Below are 19453 nucleotides of genomic sequence, written 5' to 3'. Positions count from 1 at the left end.
TCCATGATGTGCTCTAAAGAAGCAGACTCTGACCATGTTTTGTACGTGGTTATGTTGGACGAGTTTCAGGCATTTCATTTCGGGTTGAATTTTTGGGTACATTGAGAACTTTGCCCTAACAATTGGAAGGGATTAATGTAAGATGAATTTTTTTTAAATCAAAGACTCCTATTACAGGTGAGAACTGGCAACAACTTAGTCTATTTACCAGAAATCTTGACAGCAAGAAGGTGAATAATAAAAAGCTCTGAAATGAAAGGAACGCTGAGTAAAAGCATTCCACTTTTTGGAAAAAGTTTCTTTATATAGCACTTTTCACAGATACAAATCACTAAGTGCATCACAAACAAAAAGAGCGCCTCACCTTAGCACAACACATTTCAGAATAGGTATTGCTGCTAGCCCGCTCATCCAAAAGGCAATGTGCGCGCATGGTTGCGGAGATGAGGGAGACACTGTAGCACTGACAGCTACTTCAGGGTCACATACAGAAAACACACCAGCTGTCAACCATCTACATGTGTTATTTATGGTTTCTGCTGCTTCCTGCAGTCGGTGTCTCTCTCAGGAAATCAAGAGCCCTCTGACGGTGTCCAGTGTGTGAATATATGTAGAACGTGCCTGATCACTCATTTGCACCAGCTGCGTCTTCTCGCTCCACTGCTGCCGGTTCTACCGCTTCTTCCGCGAATGCCGTGAACCCCATCTCCCTCCTCCCCATGGCTGAGCACGCACTGCCACTCTCATCAATGACTTCCTGATTTTCAATCCAGCAGTTGGAGCAGTGCCAAGACACCCAAAGGGAAGGAGCAGAGCGTTCCCAAATCAGCAGGGCTGCCACGGAGGGAGCTGGCGCCGCCCCCACAAAACATTTACGCCGGGGACACACTGGCCGAGGAAGCGCCGCGAAAATGGGACCGCCTTCATTCGGCGCCCTTGTTAAGCTATTCTATAGACCACATGGGCCACTGAAGCGCCGCGAATCGCCTCGCGCCGGCGCTCCAGCCCGCGCCATGCAGCGATCATTTCGGCGTCGGCTCTATTTTTTTCGCGAGCCGCGGGTGAATCGTGTCAATTCTGGCAGGAAGTCAAACCTAGACATAAGAGGCAGGCCGGTAAAGTTAACAAAATAAAGCATTTCAAAATAAAATTCCGCAATAGTCAAATATGTTTGTAATCAGACACTGCAGAAAAACCACACGAACATGCACACACACACACACACACATCAAACTTGTGTGCGTGTGTGACCACGTGAAGGGGGTGTGGTTTTGGGTGTCTTTTCACCAGAGCAAACAGGACAGAGAGGCAGAAAGTCTGAGGCAAGCAGTTAAGATGGATGACTTTAAATTAATTATGGAAGTTGAGAAACACAAGGAGCTGTACGACCCCCGAAAAACACGATTATTTACGTACCCATTTAGGAAGAAACTGCTAGGATACAGCTGCAGAATTGGAGCGGGTTCCAAGAGATTTAACTGGCAGAAATAACTCATACCATAGGTTCTCACACACACACACACACACACACACACACACACACACACACACACACACACACACACACACACACACACACACACACACACACACACACACACAAACGTAGAGGAAAAGAGCTGAGAAAAGGCAGAGAGTAAATGGAGGACACCAAGTGTTTAAAAGAAAAACTACAGCTGAGCCGAGGCGCGCATCGACTGGGGCGCGTCTGATCTGAACTGAGGAGCGGCGAGCAGCGGTCGAATTTCGTGAGCGATTCGCTTCTCGGCGCTTCGCAGCACTTCCGCGGCCGGTGTGTCCCCGGCGTTAGAGGGAGAAAGAGAACTTTCATGTCAAAGCACAAATATGGAACACGGAGCATTGTATCTTATATGTCCGTAAAAAACTACGGCAAGGTGGCATATGGAGTGTCAACCACAGTTTATGTAAAAAAAACTATGTAAATTTTGAAGCTAATAGACTTTAGAACTGATGGTGGTGATAAATATAATAAAAAGTACACGTACAGAGAATTTGTTAGTGTACAAGTAAAAATATTACACACTGTGCCTTTAAAGCCTGCAATTAAATAATCTAAAACTTAAGTTTAGAAGTCTTGAACCAAAGAATACAAACGTTATACAACACTGAACATGATTTTCCAGCATTTAAAGGTCAAACGTTGCTTTAATTGTTTCTCCAAACAAATTATAACTTCCAAGTTTGCTTTCTAAAATTACACATTCTGAGAAGCAGAACTGTTCTATAATAAAGTCTGAAAGCGAGAATACACAGAAAACCTCACAGTGGTTTTTATTACAGGGCTGGGCAGGGTGGATACTTAAACTCAACTGAAGACACTCAGAGAACGCAGAGAGCAGGAACCAAAGGAACAGTACCATCAACACAACAAACTAACTATTTGGCCTCAACGCACGGGCGGCTAGGTGTCTAAATTGTTGTCATGATAAAGAGCAACAACTACTCTTACTCCTGTAAATATTCTTCTCTCATTCATAACATAATTTTAAGATGCGTGTGAAAGTTCACAATCGTCAGCTGACCTACAATAATATCCTAATGTACAGATATCAGTGCTAGAAAAAGGTTTATGTCAGTTTAGAGCAAAACAACTGTCTGCCCACCACAAAATGGGTACAGACTGGAAAATGAAACTGTGAGGAAATCTTTAGAACACATCTTTTCCGAGGCAATAATATTTTATAACATTATTGGCACGTTTCCACTGTCAGAACGTCTTCACTCTCAGCCCTTTCAGGACTTTGCTCAGTTGTCAGCATATTGCATTGGCTTTGGCAGAGTGATGTCACAGATCAGCGCCAAAAAACATCCATAGTAATATTGAAAATTTTACTCTGTCAAAGTACATCAATTAAAACCATTCAGAGGATGGAGAGTGTCTGGGCAATATAAAACGTGGCGTTCAATGACCAGAAGAAGCTCTGTCAAACAGCAAGGCCCCGTGAATTATGCCGTTTTGGAGGGATTTCTGCTGAATTTTTCAGTGTTTGAAGTTTATGAACAGCGATTTTAAATCAGTTAAACAGTGCTTAATTGCTTGAGCTTCCGTTCTGCTTCACAAGCAACTTTTCAAATTTTACAAATGCTTTGCCTGCTGATGTAATTTCCTGAGTTATAGCTAATCAGTATGAGTTAACTAAAAGTTCAGCTCAGCTTCTTCCGGGCCTTTCCAAATGCCTTCCTCTGTTCAGGTACTCTGAAGGTTTCTGAAAATAGCCTGTTCAGCTGGCCTGGTGAAGTGGGGACACGTGCATGCTGGGAAGACATGCCTAAAACTCCTTTCACAGGGGGCGTCCAGAAAGCATCCTGAACCACCTCAGCTGGCTCATCTCAACGTAGAGAAGCAGCCGCTCTACTCAGACTCCCTCCTGGAGGCTAAGACCAGCCATTCTTCTTGCATTCATAATCCTGTTTCTTCAGTCATCACCCCTAGCTGATGGCCCCGTATGAAGATTAGCTGTCTGTTTAGTGCCCATCATTGCTTGTTCAAAATACTATGAGTAAAAGAACATGTGATGCCTTCCAGTATCTTACAGCATCTGGACTGGACTACACAGCTGGAATGGCAATGGCCAAGTCAAATACTTATACATGCATAAATGATTAAAAAGTAGGGATGCAATGAAATGAAAATTCATGGCTGAAACCAAAAATAAGGAAACCAATGCCGAAAACCAAAATACAATATGTCCATAATCAAAACCATAGCATCTATGGCTACAAACATATATTCATAAAATAATTAATTATACCAGTGTACAGGCTTATAACTGAAAGGCTTGCAGAGGACTGTAAAATGAACCCTTTAATCATCAAATTGGCAAGATTGACTTTAACAAGTCACAGCTGCAAATGCAATCCCACGTGTAGTTATTTCTTTACACTAGAAGATAACAGAGATGTGAAACTTATATCTGAGCAACACTTTGGGTGTTTCTATTGAAAATGTTGACATGTATAGAGTTTGAAAACTGCATCCCTATTAAAAAGCCAAAAAGAAGGCATATTTTCCAATCACATTTCTTCAAGTTTTGAATTATTTGGCACACATTTGTACTTGTTATTGCTATCACATTTGACTAGAGCACTCTTCTAAAATCTACACAGAAAGAGAAGAAGAAGAAAATTTGTTTTTCAAATCTTGTATCTACTTTCTGTTACCTGTCTCTTCAGGGGAAACTTTGTCAGCTTTTGCACAGGAGGTGAAGGTAGAGGTTTCTTTGTGGTCATCCTCATACGGCACAGAATGATGATAACCACCGTGAGGATGAAGAGCACACAGCCTGTCACATAGATGAGGATGTCGGCATAGTAGTCGTCTTTGTTTGGGTTCTCTGGGTTAGTAGGAAACGGTAAAAAAATAAATAAATGAAAAAGTAAGTAAATGAAGCAATGAGCAGTTTCTTAGCAGCAACCTTCATAAGTCAAAACCAATCAGTTCACATTTAAAGCAGAGACAGAGATGAAGCAGCTGGTAATTACACCTGTGCTGTGCTTCTCCCCAGAAAGGTAATTACAAAGAAATCAAATAAAGAAAAACCTCAGAGCCGTAGGACCTTTAAATGGAGACTCGACTCTAATTGGGGAGTGTGTTTTTTTTAAGCCTGGATTGCATGCAGGGCCTGTTCATTTAACAGGAAAACATAACACCAGTAAATGTTAACACTATAATAACACATGGTATTTAAATAAAATAAGACCGAAGACTGGACAAAACAGTACATTTTTGTTAAAAACACAGTATAAATGACTTTTTCATACATTTTTTAGCATTGTGCAAAAAAGGGCAACCAGAGTCCAGACAGCCATGGGTTAAACCGAAATATACCTGGAAGGACCGTCAGCCAAGCAGAGTGGTAAGAGAAGCCAATAGAGTTCCCTGCCAGGCAAGTGTACTCGCCGGCATCCTCAAACGACACATTGGTCAAGAAGAGAACCTCTAGCTCCTTATCTGTTGTATTAATACCAGCCGTCTGTTAGGGGGAAATAAGGGGAGGTGAAAGAAGAGATAGACAGAGAAGAGATTTTAAGACACACAAACACCAAATACACCCCGGAGTAAAGAATAGGACTGAGGCGTCAGCTCTGCCACCACCAGCAAAAAAACAAAAACAACAACCAAAAGGTTCTTGCTGTGAAAGAAGCACCACGGTTCAAGCAAAGACCACAAAAGCACGTTGAGTGTGTTCCTGTTGAGGTCACTAATCCTTCATCTTAAAAAGCTGACTGACTGTTTAACAAGAGATGAAAAGTAAGTCATTTAAAAAGAGAAGATTTTTGTTTCAGTTCTAAAGCTGGCCAGTGAAGGCTACAGGCTTGTATAATTACAATTATGACTAAATGAAAGATCATCCTTCAGTTCTAGGGTTTTATGACATAATATTTATGTAATAAATAATGACAGGGTGTTCATCTGCACTTAAATTTAGAGGTCTGGGGTCTCATTTATAAAACATTGCGTAGAATCCTTACTAAAACCGTACTTGAGCTCAGCAAAAAAATTTACTCACGCAAAGTAGGTTTGTGACCTTAAAACATGGAGTACACACAGCTTCAAGTAATCTCTGCATAATAGATCAGAGACTAACTAGAAAGGTTCTCAGCTGTTCTGTCACATTCCGCCCTCAGCACGCCCACTTTCTGCCATAAATGGTCAATGCAAAGTGCCTTGTGGATGTTTGCTTGGTGAAGTACTTCTGAAAAGAGCTGTTTGGCTGTATCAGCTTGCAGCGCTGCAAAGATGCTTTTGACTGTAGGTCAGAGGAGTTTGTTTCAAAAGAAGCTTCTTTCCCAATTTTGCCGAATCGGGAGTGAGCTGGAAACTGAATTAATCGGGAAGTAATTATTGTTACTTAAGTAGCCAGGGCGCATGATCAATCAGGTCACAGTGACAGGACACACAAGCTGTCACAGACGCATGACATTCTGCCCCAATCTGTCCCCCTGCTGATATTCAGCATTCCGTATTCTGCGCTTCAGGCTGTGTGTGTGTGTGTGTGTGTGTGTGAGTGCGTGTGTGTGTGTGTGTGTGTGTGTGGGGGGGGGGGGGGTGGCTTGTTCTGTGTGAGCTCGAAGCGGTACAAGTGATAATGCTGCAGGATTTCATAATTGTATCTTCTCAGCAGCAGCACTGCAGGTGCTCTCCATCTCCAGCATGTGTGTAAGCCAGGTCCTTAGTCAACTTAAAGTTGAGCACATTTTTCCGCCAAGTTTTCTTTTATAAATCCCAAAGTTTGCGTGAAAAGTTGCTTACGCAGTTTTCCAACCCCGTTTTGTGCGTAAGCAAGCGTTATAAATGAGGCCCCAGATCAGTTTAATTTTGATTGGATGCATAAAACCCTAAAATTGCATGGCTTTTAAATGAGCGTTCATATAAGATGGTGTATTTATATATCCTTGAAATATACTATAAAAACTATTTTTCTCTGATTGTTGGTCCAGCCACGGTCCATAGAGTCTCAGCAGGCTAGGGCAGTAATGTGCTTAGCAAATCACAGTGCTCTATTGGTTTGATGAGCAGTATATTACTGAGATGAAGTAGAACAACAAAGATAGCATCGGCTCTTTTGAAATGGCTTTGGCATCAACTTTGGACTTTTTAGACTTTTGCGTTTCTTTGAGTCAAGAGTGGACTGAGGTACCTAAGTCCTTTATTTAGAAAAATGTTGTTTTGTTTTTGACAGTAAACGGCAGATTGGCCCACTGACTGAAATCCAAAAAAACCTGTAGATTCTGCTCTATGGCTGAGCTCTGTACGGGTCATGGCCAGACTATATATTCCCATACATAGGATGGCTTGCCTCGCTAGTATTTATATGCTAGTCGGACAACATTGCAGCCATGGCAACCGTTGATGTTATATCCATTTTTGACAGAGATCAAAGGTGGTGTTGGGACTTAATGGGAATCATAGTTACTAGCTACTGTACTAAAACTGTGTGTGTATGTGTGCATTTTATTAGCTAGTCAAGCAGACCCACATCCAAGGAAGAAGACTGCATAGGGAAGCTGGCAGAACAACATATCACATGTGATAGAGGCGGTTCTTACAGGGACTTCAGTATTTACCTGCTTTTTGTACCTTAAGCCAGAAAGCTTTTTCCGATTTGCCTACAAAGTTTGTGGCACGGCACCAGTACTTCCCAGCATCTTTCTCTGTCACGCTGGACAGTTTCAACTTACTGTGGGCCACAGTGTGTTTACTGACATTACTCTGTGAGGGGAAAATCAAGATGCACAGTGAGGCTTTCACAGATCCTGGAAAAGCACACTGTTACAAAAGATGGCATTAGCGCTGAGAGCTTCCTGATCATTGGTGTGAGTGCTCACTGAACAGTAAAATAAAATAAAAAGTTCTTTAAGAGGTACAAAATCCTTATAATCAGGTTACCTCTCAGCCTTAAAAATAAACTGTGCCATATCATCCATAAAAATACAAAAAAGCAAAAAACACAAAGACATTATGTCAGTCCTATCAGACTGTGTCGCCTGAATGTGGTAATACACACACACACACACACACACACACACGCACACACACACACACACACACCCTTCACAATCTCCCAGAACAAATACCTGATACTGAATTATGAAATGGGCATAGATTATGAACATTTACTTTTTCATTGCTGCTACACAAACGTCCAGGGCTTGGCTCCAGATACCCCACTGGCATTTCTGCCCAAAATTAAAAATAAACAAATACATAAATTGGTGCTATCTTCGACCAGGACGTCATTCAAATCTCACGTTAAACAGGTTTGTAGGATTTCCTTTTTCCACCTTCGGAATATTGCTAAGATTAGAAGCATACTTTCCAGGAGTGATGCTGAAAAACTAGTTCATGCATTTATTACATCAAGACTGGATTACTGTAATCCATTACTCTCAGGAGGTCCACAGAATGTAGTTAAAAGTCTTCAGCTTGTCCAAAATGCTGCAGCTAGAGTTCTGATGAGAATTAAAAAGAGAGATCATATCTCTCCTGTCTTGGCTTCCCTACATTGGCTACCTGTTAAATTCAGAATAGATTTTAAGATCCTCCTTCTCACATATAAAGCTCTTAATAATCAAGCTCCATCATACATCAGTGATCTGATTGTTCCATATGTTCCTAACCGAGCACTTCACTCTCAGACTGCAGGTTTACTGGTGGTTCCCAGAATATCTAAAATTAGGATGGGAGGCAGATCTTTTAGTTGTCAGGCTCCTCTCCTGTGGAACCAGCTCCCAGCTTTAGTCCGTGAGGCAGACACTTTGTCTACTTTTAAGACTAGGCTTTAAACATTTTTATTTGATAGGGCCTATGGTTAAAATCTGATGTTAGCCTAAATCTGGACAAGTGGGGGAGTAGAGGGAGGTGGAGTGTACAGTCGGTAAAGACGGCCCCCCTTGCCCTGCCTCCAACATGCCTCCATCTAAAAGGCTAGGTTATCTAGAGTTATCTCTGTGGTTATGCTGCTTAAGGCTTAGATTGCTGGAGGACATACTGACCACTTTCCACACTCGATTATTTTCTTCTACGATTTGCTCTTTAATTGTATTATTTCTGTCCCAATTCGGGATGGTAGGACCCAAAATGCAGGAACCCAAGATGACACGAGGCAGGTGATAATGTAAAGAAAAATCCTTTATTTTGAAGGATGAGTCCAAAAAATAAGAATAAATCCACAGGAGCTGGAAGTCAAAACTTCAATAAGTCCAAAATGAAAACTAGAGACAAAACACTAGAGACTAGAGAGGGCTGAGATCAAAATACTAGAGACAAAGAACACTAGAGACTAGAGCAGAACTGACAGAATACCACAATGGACCGACACAAGACAGAGACAAGACAGGGCTTATATACACAGGGAGGAGTAATTAGGGAAATTGGCAGCAGGTGTGTGGAGTGAGGGCTGGAGGGAAGACAGGTGAATCTAATAATCTAACTGGGAAAACAGAAACAGAGGAGGGCAAATACCTAAACACAAAACTAAACAACAATTATCTAAAGACAGAGGGAAGGGCTCACACAAAGTAGCTGGAGGAGGACATAAAACACACACACACACACACACACACACACACACACACATACACTGAGCTAGGGACAAAGAGGCTGGAGCTGACCTGGGAGGAATGATTTAAAAGGGTAACAACATAAGACACTTAACTGAGACGCAGACAAAAGACACATGAGGGCGCTATGAGACACAGAATGGAATCTAGAGAGGGATGGAGAAACATCAGGAGACACATGAAGGAAGACACAGATGCAGACAATGACAATTTCCTTTTATTTCAGCTAACTTTATTTCCTCTCTAAGTGGTTTTCTCCCCAGAAGAAGCTACAATGATCTTCTGCTGAGCTGTGGTGGCCTCATGGAGGGGGCCATCGGATTGAACACTGTTGCTAACCATTTAAACATTCTCCCTCTCCTGATAACATTTTACTTTCTTCGACATTGAATGTGTTACCCGTTTAATTATAGATTCACTAGGATAAATACAATAAAGTTTATCTCTCACCAAATAGAATATTTACTAAGAAATCACAATGTAACCATAGAAACACTACTTGGTGTATATGTTTTGTGTGTGTGTGAGTGTGTGTGTGTGTCTGCTCTGTCTTCTTGATCCCCAGTGGGTCATGGTGGATGGCTTCTTATGCTGAGCCAGGATTCTCTGGAGGTTTCTTCCTGTTAAAATGGAGTTTTCTTCTTCACTGTCGCTAAATGCTTGCTTAGTATGAGGATTGCTGTAAAATTACTGACACCAGTCAGTGTCTTTATGCAATTTGCTGGGTTCCTTATGTAGGAAACTTTTACTGATTGGATTAATGAACTGGCCTGTATAGGGATGTTTACTATGTGAAGTGCCTTGAGACGACTCTTGTCCGAATTTGGCACTATTTATATAAACTTGAATTAAATAGATCCCTCCAAGACTGTTGGAACAAAAAGAGTGATGGTATGGTGTGGTATATGGGGTTCAAAGATAGTGGGGCCATTCTTCATCAATGGAAACCTCAAGGCCACTGGATATTTGAAATTGGTACATGATGATGTGTTTCCCTCTTTATGCGCTGAAACTGGCACATTCCCTTAGTTTTTCCAGCATCACCACATTATGGGTGTCAGGTCCGAGCATTCCTAGATGAACAGTTTCCTGGAAAGTGGATTGGTCGTCGTGGGCCAGTTGACTGGCCCCAAGGTCTCCCGATCTGACCCCCTTCGACTTTTATCTTTGGGGTCATCTGAAGGCAATTGTCAACGGTGTGAAGATACGAGATGTGTAGCACCTGAAACTACGGATACTGTAAGCCTTTGTTGGCATTTCTCCTGTGGTGTTGCTATCAGTGTGTGAAGAGTGGGAGAAGAGGGTTGCATTGACAATCCAACACAATGGGCAGCAAATCGAACACATTTTATAAGTGGTCAGAAACTTGTAAATAACTCATGAAAGAATAAAGTTATGTTAAAACCAAGCCCATCATTGTTTTTTCTGGTGAAATTACCGAAAGGTTCGCTGTGTCACATGACCCTCTTCCTATTAAAAACAAAAGTTGGATCCAAGATGGCCAACTTCAAAATGGCCAACATGGTCACCACCCATCTTGAAAAGTTTGCCCCCAAACATATACTAATGTGCCACAAACAGGACGTTAATATCGCCAACCATTCCCATTTTATTAAGGAGTATCCATATGAATGGCCAGCCCTGTATTTAATTTTAATGTTGATGTTTGCTTTTCAAAGTTTTGAATATGTTCTGCTGAGGTAAAATGACGAATTCTGTTTTGCTCCTGTTTCTGGATCTGTTAAATGACTCACAGGCTAAAACTTCAAGCTCTGAGATTTCTTTACACTCAAATAAATTATGGTTTGAAGCTCTATCAAATGTTTCTATCACGACTAAAGCTTAAGGAAAACTTCTTGGTCTTAGTCATATTATTTTTGGTTCTTTGTAAAAATAAATAAATAAATAAATAAATAAATAAGCACATGTGTGAGAGTGAAGAATCACCCAAAGATACAGAAAGGAGTGCTACTCCAATCCTCAGCTCTTTTTTCCCTACAATGTTTTCTTCAATCATTTTATTTCTTTTTCTCTGTCAACCTCACTGCCCTTTCTCACACAAGACACCGTTCTGTTGCCCATTCCCTTTGCTGACTTTGCCCTTCATGGTGTTCCCCACTCATTTTTTCCATGCGTTTTTAGCTCCCTCTTCCCTTTTCCTCTCTCTCTCAGTCCTCCTCTTCGAACCGTGCGATGCAGCACATCTGACGGCAGCAGTGGTTAGCCTAGCCTGTCTCCTTCCATGCACTGCCGCCACCACAGCAGTTAACTTAGTCCAAACCAGATGTTTGTTATTTTTCCTTCTCTCTAAAAGTAAAAAAAGAAAAAGAAAAAAGAAACGTTTGGAGGAGGAGTGGGGTGCAAATGAGAAAGCAAAAGCCTTCCAGAGCCTTCCAGCTGTCACCACCACATTGGGTTTAGACCTCTTTCTTTTATTTCCACAAGGAAAACTTGCAGCTGAAAAGCATCTTCATGTAGTTCTTGCAAACAATTCAATTCAGTTTATTTATATAGCAGTAAATAACAAGTCGTCTCGAGACACTTCACAAAATAAACACTCATATTGAGTTCAGTTCATTATGCCAGTGAGTTAAGAGTGTCCTATATAAGGAAACTCAACAGATTGCATCGAGTCACTGACTTGTCACAACAAGTCAGTGACTCGATGAGGCTTTATCCCCATACTAAACTTTATCCCCGTACTAAACAAGCATGTAGCGTCAGTGGAGAGGAAAACTCCCTTTAATGGGAAGAAACCTCCAACAGAACCTGGCTTTGTCTGCCAAACAGGACCCTTGATCCGATTATGTATCAGAGAAAGAACAAAACAAAAAAAAGATTTTATCCACAGCGAACTCTAATTCAGATTCATCTGGTCTGGTGTTGGAGCAATGCTTTGTTCATCATTACTTTAGTGAAATTAGCCTGAGGACCCCACAGAGTACCTTCTATATAAAACATGAGACGCTAACCCTAGAGTCTAAGGACTCTATTTTAAGAAATGAAAAGCTCTACACCCACCTTCAGGATGTGGACGTAGGGGGCACCATCAGGACCATAGCGGCTGCCATTAACCTCAATGTGTTTGAGCCACTGAATGTGAGGCTGGGCATCGCTGTAAACCTTACAGTGGAACTCCACATCGTTGCCTACTACCACTGTCTGATTGGCTGGCAGGCCTGCCTGCAGGATGGGCCTGTGAGGTGACCGCTCTGACAATCAAAACAAAATATCAAATCATTAGGATCAGTTATGCTAGCCAGGTTTTTATGAAAAATGCCAGTGAAATCCTGGAAAGACTGACAAGAGCAGAGGTGAAAAGTAAATTTCACTGTTGTTTTACCCAGAACATCCAGCTGGTAGGTGTGGCTGATGGTCCCGTACTTGTTTTGCACCACACAGGTGTAGTTCCCACGGTCCGATGGCACGGCACTTTCCATCACCAGGCTCCACTGCTGGTCTCTCAACTGAAGGACAGTGGGACGAGGAGAATAAGGTCAGTAATGTTGTTGGTGATGAACCGAGTCTGCTGCTGGATAATTCAGACACTATAAACTCATTTTCATTTCTCTCAAATGCAAAGTAAGCCCAAGTAGTAAAACCCATGTTGATACAATCTGTCTTGTCTTTCAGCAGTCTACAAAAATAGTGGGGTTAGCGCGGCCTCCTGTAGTTTGAATGTAAAATTTTAGAATTGTTCTCTTCTTTTTCTACCTTCTTTGATTATTACTTAATATTTATGATATCATCTAGTAGAAGGAACATCATAGAGGACATTTTCTCATGGAATGATTTATTTGAAAAAACAAAACAAAACAAACAATAATAATAATTGTTTTGTCGATTTAGAATCAGAACTTTTTTGCATTCTGACAGTAGTTTTATTCACCAGTCAGGAGGGTGGATTGATGAATTACGCTCGCAGTTCAAACTGGGTGCAGCTGGATGGCAGCAGCCGACCACTTCTCACCTGTGAGGTGCAGTGAGTGGCCCAGCACAAACAGAACAGAAAACATGATGGAAGTCTCCACCCGCCCGTGTGAATGAGCAGAGATTCTGCTGCTGGGCAACCCAACAGTAAACCCAACAGTCAGAGTCATCTAGGTAACTTTGCTAGGTAGAACTCCCAACCTCACCTGCACAGGAAAACGCACGCATCCAATAAGGACTTGATGTTTTCATATAAACTTAACCTAACATGTCTGAGTAACCGAGGACCATTCACACAGGGTGGGATGCACACATCTTAACTTTCAGTCCTGGAAGCGTATTTGGAAAATAAAGCAACAGTGTAAATATTATGCCCGAGTGTGTTTTTAGCAGTTGCACGGTAACATAGACCAGGCCATGTCTTCAAGGCTGGCAAATGTTTTTTTTTCTTCTTTTCTTTTTTTGTGGAGTGACTGGCTCCACCCCATTACCCCTCTCTGAGCCGAGGAGTCAAACTGGAGTAAATCGCTGCTTTCATGAGCAGATGAGTGACAACGCCTTGTGCTGCGGTCGCTGACTAGAGGGTGGTGTGGAGAGAAAAAAATTGGCAACTCATGAGAAGGGAGGAGGCAAAAATGTGGTAAAATATGAGCTGAAGCTGATATTCAGTAAAGGCCAGGACCACCAACAATAAATGGAGGTTAATCAGAGTTATAGCAGGCAGTTACCATTCCGTCTGGGACTGGTGTGCCAATCTGAAATTTCTGTGGGCAAATCTGGAGTACTGTATTACTATTACTATTTAGCTTCTTTGTGAAACTGTTGTTTGCAAACATTTTTTTCATGTGCAAAAATACTAAAATCACATTTTTGTAAGTATTAAAAAACAATTTTCTCAGATTTTGTACCTAAAATTTCTCAGTTGTTTTTTACTCTTATGCCATTGCCATTTATTAACATGCTTCACCGGCTAACACCTGCTGAATCTGTAGCATTGTTTCCAAACACAGTAATCCCATTTATTTCAGTAATGGCACATTCCAGGCAGAATTTAATTATTAGGTGTCAGAACCCAAGCCCCCAAACCGGCCTCTCCCAGCTAACCGGCCTCCATCTTGGACCACATTTCCCAGCAAGCTCCTCGCGGGAACTCCCGGCATTCTCCCAGTCACACCCAAGCCTATATATGGAAGACGCCGCACCGGCTCTTCACTCAGTCATCGTTTCATTGAAACCCCTGATCAGAGTTCTCTACCGAATAATCCAGACGTCAAACATCCTTACCGAGTTCAACTCCCGTACCCAGTCGACCATCGTGACAGGATGACTGAGTCCGTAGACCCAGCGGAGTTCGAGCGCATGAAAAGAAAGACGGAGCAAATGGAAAATGAACTCATTCAGCTCCACGCCCTGATCGATCGGCTCCACACCAAACAAAACTCCCAGACCGATCTCATCCTACAATTATCCACAGCCCTCCATGCTCTCCAGCAGCAAGCCCTCGCTCCACCAACAGAGGGGCTGCACTTTAGTCTCCCAGAGAGGTGGAACGGAGAGACGGGGAGCCCAGACGGTCTACTCGCCACCCTCGACATGCAGTTTGAGTGCCAGCCAGGGCGCTTCCCCACTGCGCGCTCTCGGGTGGCGCATCTCACCTCCCTGCTCTCCGGACGCGCGGCTGAGTGGGCCGCTGCACTTTATAATTCCAAATCACCGGCTTGCAATGACTATGCTGCTTTTGTGTCCGCCCTCAGAAAGACTTTTGTTCCACCCAGCAGCGAAGTGGGAGCAGAAACACAACTCCTAAAGCTCCGCCAGCGGGAGCGCACGGTGTGCGCTTATGCGTCGGAGTTCCACACCATCTCCGCCAAGCTGCGGTGGGATGACTCTGCCCTCCGAGCCGTCTTCTTGGAGGGACTGGCGACCTACATCCGTGATGAGATGGCGGGAAAGGAACTGCCCCAGACCCTGGATGAAGTGGTCGATTTGGCGCTGCGCATGGATCAGCGGGTTCTGGTTCGGCCCAAGCCCTTCACTCGCCCATCCAGGGCACCTGGCCCTCTTCCTTGTTCCCCCACGCCTGCTCCCGGACCCGCTTCTACTGATGAGCCCATGCAATCAGGCCACCTTCCTCCAGAGGAGAGACAGCGACGGTGGCGCGAGGGTCTCTGTGCCTATTGTGGCTCCTCCCACCACAGACGCCTGAACTGTCCATTACGTTTGGGAAACGAAGGAACCCACTGAGTATCGGGGTCGCTCTGCCTGGGTCACCTTCAGCCCCCGCCTCTTCAAATCGACTCCTTCTTCATGTTACCCTCCTTCATGGTGAGACCTCACTTCAGATGCACGCGCTGTTGGACTCGGGGGCCGCTGACAATTTTATGGACATGGATCTGGCTAAGCGCCTACGGATCCCCATGACCCCCTTGGAGAGAGTTGTGCCTGTGACCTCGGTGGACGGTAGGCCCCTCCAACCCTATCCGATCCAAAACCGAACCCAGCCACTCCAGATGATTGTCCAAGGCCACCGAGAGACCCTCCAGTTCCTGATCATATGTGCTCCCTCCTCTCCTCTAATCCTGGGATTTCCCTGGCTCCGTCTCCACGACCCCCGGATTTCCTGGTCCCAGGGCCGCATTTTGGAATGGGGGACCCAGTGCCAGGCCCACCTCTCTCCTCCTACATCCATGCCAGACCGCCCGGACGGTGACACTGGCCAAACACCGCCCAATCTGCCACTGCCCTACCGGGACCTGGCTGCGGTGTTCGACAAGCGGCGCGCCACCACACTGCCGCCTCACCGCCCGTACGACATGGAAATCAAGCTGCAACCAGGAACCAGTCCACCCCGGGGGCGCCTTTTTTCTCTCTCTCCCGCCGAGTCCAGAGCCATGGAGGAATATATTGACCAGGCCCTCCAGCAGGGTTTCATTCGACCTTCCTCCTCCCCGGGTGCCGCAGGCTTCTTCTTTGTCAGGAAAAAGGAGGGTGATCTCCGCCCCTGTATCGATTACCGAGGTCTGAACAAAATCACAGTCAAAGACCGTCATCCTCTGCCGCTCCTCACATCTGCCCTGGACGCCATCTCCCAGGCGCGGATCTTCACCAAGCTGGACCTCCGGAGCGCCTACAATCTGGTCCGTATTAAAGCTGGAGATGAGTGGAAGACCGCTTTCATCACACCCACCGGTCACTGGGAGTACCAGGTAATGCCCTTCGGGCTGTGCAATAGCCCCGCCGTTTTTCAACACCTCATAAACGATGTCCTCCGCGACATGTTGGGACGGTGGGTGTTTGCCTACCTGGATGACATCCTGATCTACTCCAAGTCCGAGGCCGAACACCTCCACCATGTTCGCGCTGTTCTAACCCGGCTCCTGGACAATAACCTGTTCTGTAAGCCCGAGAAGTGCTCCTTCCACCAGCGGTCCGTATCATTCCTGGGCTACATGATTTCAGATAAAGGACTAACCATGGACCCTCAGAAAGTCCAGGCGGTGAGAGACTGGCCCCTCCCGACGAGCCTGAAACAACTGCAGAGTTTTCTGGGTTTCTGCAACTTTTACCGCCGTTTTATTAAGGACTTTAGCACCATTGTGGCACCTCTCACTTCTCTCACCCGACCAAGCCCTCCGAGCCAACCGTTCCGGCTGACTCCTGACGCCGTTCGGGCCTTCCAACACCTAGTCGCCCGTTTCACGTCGGCTCCTATCCTCCGCCATCCGGATCATGCAGTCCCCTTTGTGGTCGAGGTCGACGCCTCGGATGTTGACGCCGGTGCCATCTTGTCCCAAGCCGGGCCCGACGACAGGCTTCATCCCTGCGCCTACTTCTCCAGGAAGTTTTCCACCACCCAGCAGAAGTACGGCGTAGGGGATCGCGAGCTGCTGGCCATAAAGTGGGCATTGGAGGAATGGAGGCAGTGGCTACTGGGCACCACTCAGCCGTTCACCATCTGGACGGACCACCAGAACCTGACCCACATCAGATCAGCCAAGCAGCTCAATCCTCGCCAGGCCCGCTGGGCCCTCTTCTTTGAACCCTATGAATTCCATCTCGCCTACCGCCCAGGGACAAAGAACCAGAAGGCGGACGCCCTTTCCCGCCAGTTCACACATCCAACGCCCACGTCCGAGCCGGCACCTATCCTCCCCGAGCACCGTTTCTTGGCCCACCTGAGGTGGCCACTGGAGGAGGCTATCCAAAACGCCCTCCGAGACGATCCAGCACCTCCAGAGACCCCCGCGGGTCGGCTCTACGTCCCCACGGCCTGTCGCAGCGAGGCATTGTCCTGGGCCCACTCATCACGCCTGTCTGGCCACGCGGGCTTCTCACGGACTCTTAGGTTCCTCAAACGAGCTCTCTGGTGGCCACGTATGGAGAGAGATGTAAAAGACTATACGAGTGCCTGTGACGTCTGCGCCCGCTCCAAGACATCCAACCAGGCCTCGGTTGGTACCCTCAGACCTCTTCCGGTACCCAGCCGCCCCTGGTCCCATGTGGGGTTGGACTTCGTCACAGGGCTCCCACCAGTCAACGACCATAATACCATCATGACGGTCACTGACCGGTTTTCTAAGGCTGTTCACTTCATCGCCCTTCCGGGCCTCCCCTCGGCCCGACGCACAGCTGAGTTGTTCCTGGAGAATGTGGTGCGTCTCCATGGATTTCCTGTCGACGTGGTCTCGGATCGTGGTCCCCAGTTCACGGCCCGGTTCTGGAGGGCTTTTTGTCATCTGTTGGGAGCATCAGTCAGCCTATCTTCGGGCTATCACCCGCAGACCAACGGCCAAACGGAGCGGGCAAACCAACAACTGGGTCGGTACCTCCGCTGCTTTGTCTCGGCCCAACCCTCGCAGTGGCCTAAGTACCTCCTCTGGGCTGAGTTATCCCACAATCTCCACACCTCCTCAGCCACTCTGATGTCCCCGTTCGAAGTCTGCTATGGCTACCAGCCCCCGGTCTTTGCCCACCAGGAACCCGAAGTTGCGGTGCCGGCCGCTCAATCCCTGGTGAGGCGCTGCAGGAACACCTGGATAAATGCGCGGGCCTCCATAACCCGAGCTAACGCCCGTTACTCTCACCAACACCTCCGCCGACACCGTCCTGGTCCCTCATATGCTCCAGGGGATAAGGTCTGGGTGTCCACGGCAGACCTCCGTGTCCGTGCCGGGTCCAGGAAGCTCGCTCTCCGGTTCCTTGGGCCTTACCCCGTGCAAAGGGTCATCAACCCGGTCACGTACCGGCTGCGGCTGCCTGCGAGTCTCCGCATCCATCCCACCTTCCATATCTCCCGGCTCAAGCCCTACGTGGAATCCTCCCTCCTTCCGCCTCCGGCTCCGGCGCCTCCGCCTAACTGCTTCCTCGACGGTGAGCCCATCTACACCGTCCGGCGCATCCTGGACGCTCGCCGCAGGGGACGGGGCTGGCAGTATCTGGTCGATTGGGCGGACTACGGCCCTGAGGAACGCTCCTGGGAGCCGGCCCGCTCCATCTTGGACCCTGCCCTTGTCTCTGACTTCTGGGACCGCCGAGGTCGCCCTGGGACTTCTGGAGCCGTCCCTGGACCGGGGGGTCCTGTCAGAACCCAAGCCCCCAAACCGGCCTCTCCCAGCTAACCGGCCTCCATCTTGGACCACATTTCCCAGCAAGCTCCTCGCGGGAACTCCCGGCATTCTCCCAGTCACACCCAAGCCTATATATGGAAGACGCCGCACCGGCTCTTCACTCAGTCATCGTTTCATTGAAACCCCTGATCAGAGTTCTCTACCGAATAATCCAGACGTCAAACATCCTTACCGAGTTCAACTCCCGTACCCAGTCGACCATCGTGACATTAGGCAGCTTACTTTAGAAGCTTTAAAGGTTTTTACGATTTTAGCTGAAATGGCTGTAGAGCCACAGACAACTTAAAGGAGCAATATGTAAGAATTCTACAATGAAATAATAACAAACCAATCTAGTGTCTCAGTCATGTTGTAAGGAAGGTAATATTTAATCAGATTTTATTTTCAGCCAGCTGGGTTTTGTCAGTTTTTCTCCGTAAAAATGTGCTGTGTACATGCACGTCAATCGGAATGAGGATCGGACAAAAGCACCTCTCTCAATCGGATTCAAATTTCATTTCGATCGTGCCGAATCGGATCAGAACATTCCGATTGACGTGTTTACATGCAGAATCTTTTATCAATCAAATCAAAGATACTTTATTAATCCCAGAGGGAAATTAGAGTTTCAGTATACACAATTCAGAGATCAGACATACATGGGCAAGACACATGACAAGAATTGGTGACTGTGGTCATTCACAACCCTGAGTCGCGATACCTTAATAGAGATAAGAGGGTTACATGAGGGTTGGTTCAGGTGGAGGGGGGAAAAAGGCACTTCAGAGCTACCCTCCACAGGGAGGGCAGCTTTGCTCTGCAAACAAAAAACC

At 45.9% G+C, this 19453-nt stretch overlaps 1 protein-coding gene across 9 annotated transcripts in view; it reads right to left on the bottom strand.

The window, feature by feature from the left end:
- fgfr3 (fibroblast growth factor receptor 3) overlaps positions 1 to 19453 on the bottom strand; it is a 106356-nt gene that overhangs the window by 14337 nt on the left and 72566 nt on the right. For 7 of the 9 annotated variants that reach the window (XM_015969071.3, XM_015969075.3, XM_015969076.3 and 4 more), the window contains 4 exons: positions 12428 to 12551; positions 12106 to 12296; positions 4850 to 4994; positions 4183 to 4355 (listed from right to left, as the gene is read on the bottom strand). In XM_015969071.3, the coding sequence (XP_015824557.1) occupies positions 4183 to 4355; positions 4850 to 4994; positions 12106 to 12296; positions 12428 to 12551 (633 nt within the window). Of the gene's footprint in view, positions 1 to 4182; positions 4356 to 4849; positions 4995 to 7089; positions 7235 to 12105; positions 12297 to 12427; positions 12552 to 19453 lie in introns of all 9 variants that reach the window. The other 2 variants (XM_015969072.3, XM_070546821.1) reach the window with 1 other exon arrangement.

This window comes from Nothobranchius furzeri, chromosome 18 (genome assembly GCF_043380555.1).
Source record: "Nothobranchius furzeri strain GRZ-AD chromosome 18, NfurGRZ-RIMD1, whole genome shotgun sequence".
NCBI classification, from domain to species: domain Eukaryota; kingdom Metazoa; phylum Chordata; class Actinopteri; order Cyprinodontiformes; family Nothobranchiidae; genus Nothobranchius; species Nothobranchius furzeri.
This window is presented reverse-complemented; position numbering and strand designations above follow the sequence as displayed.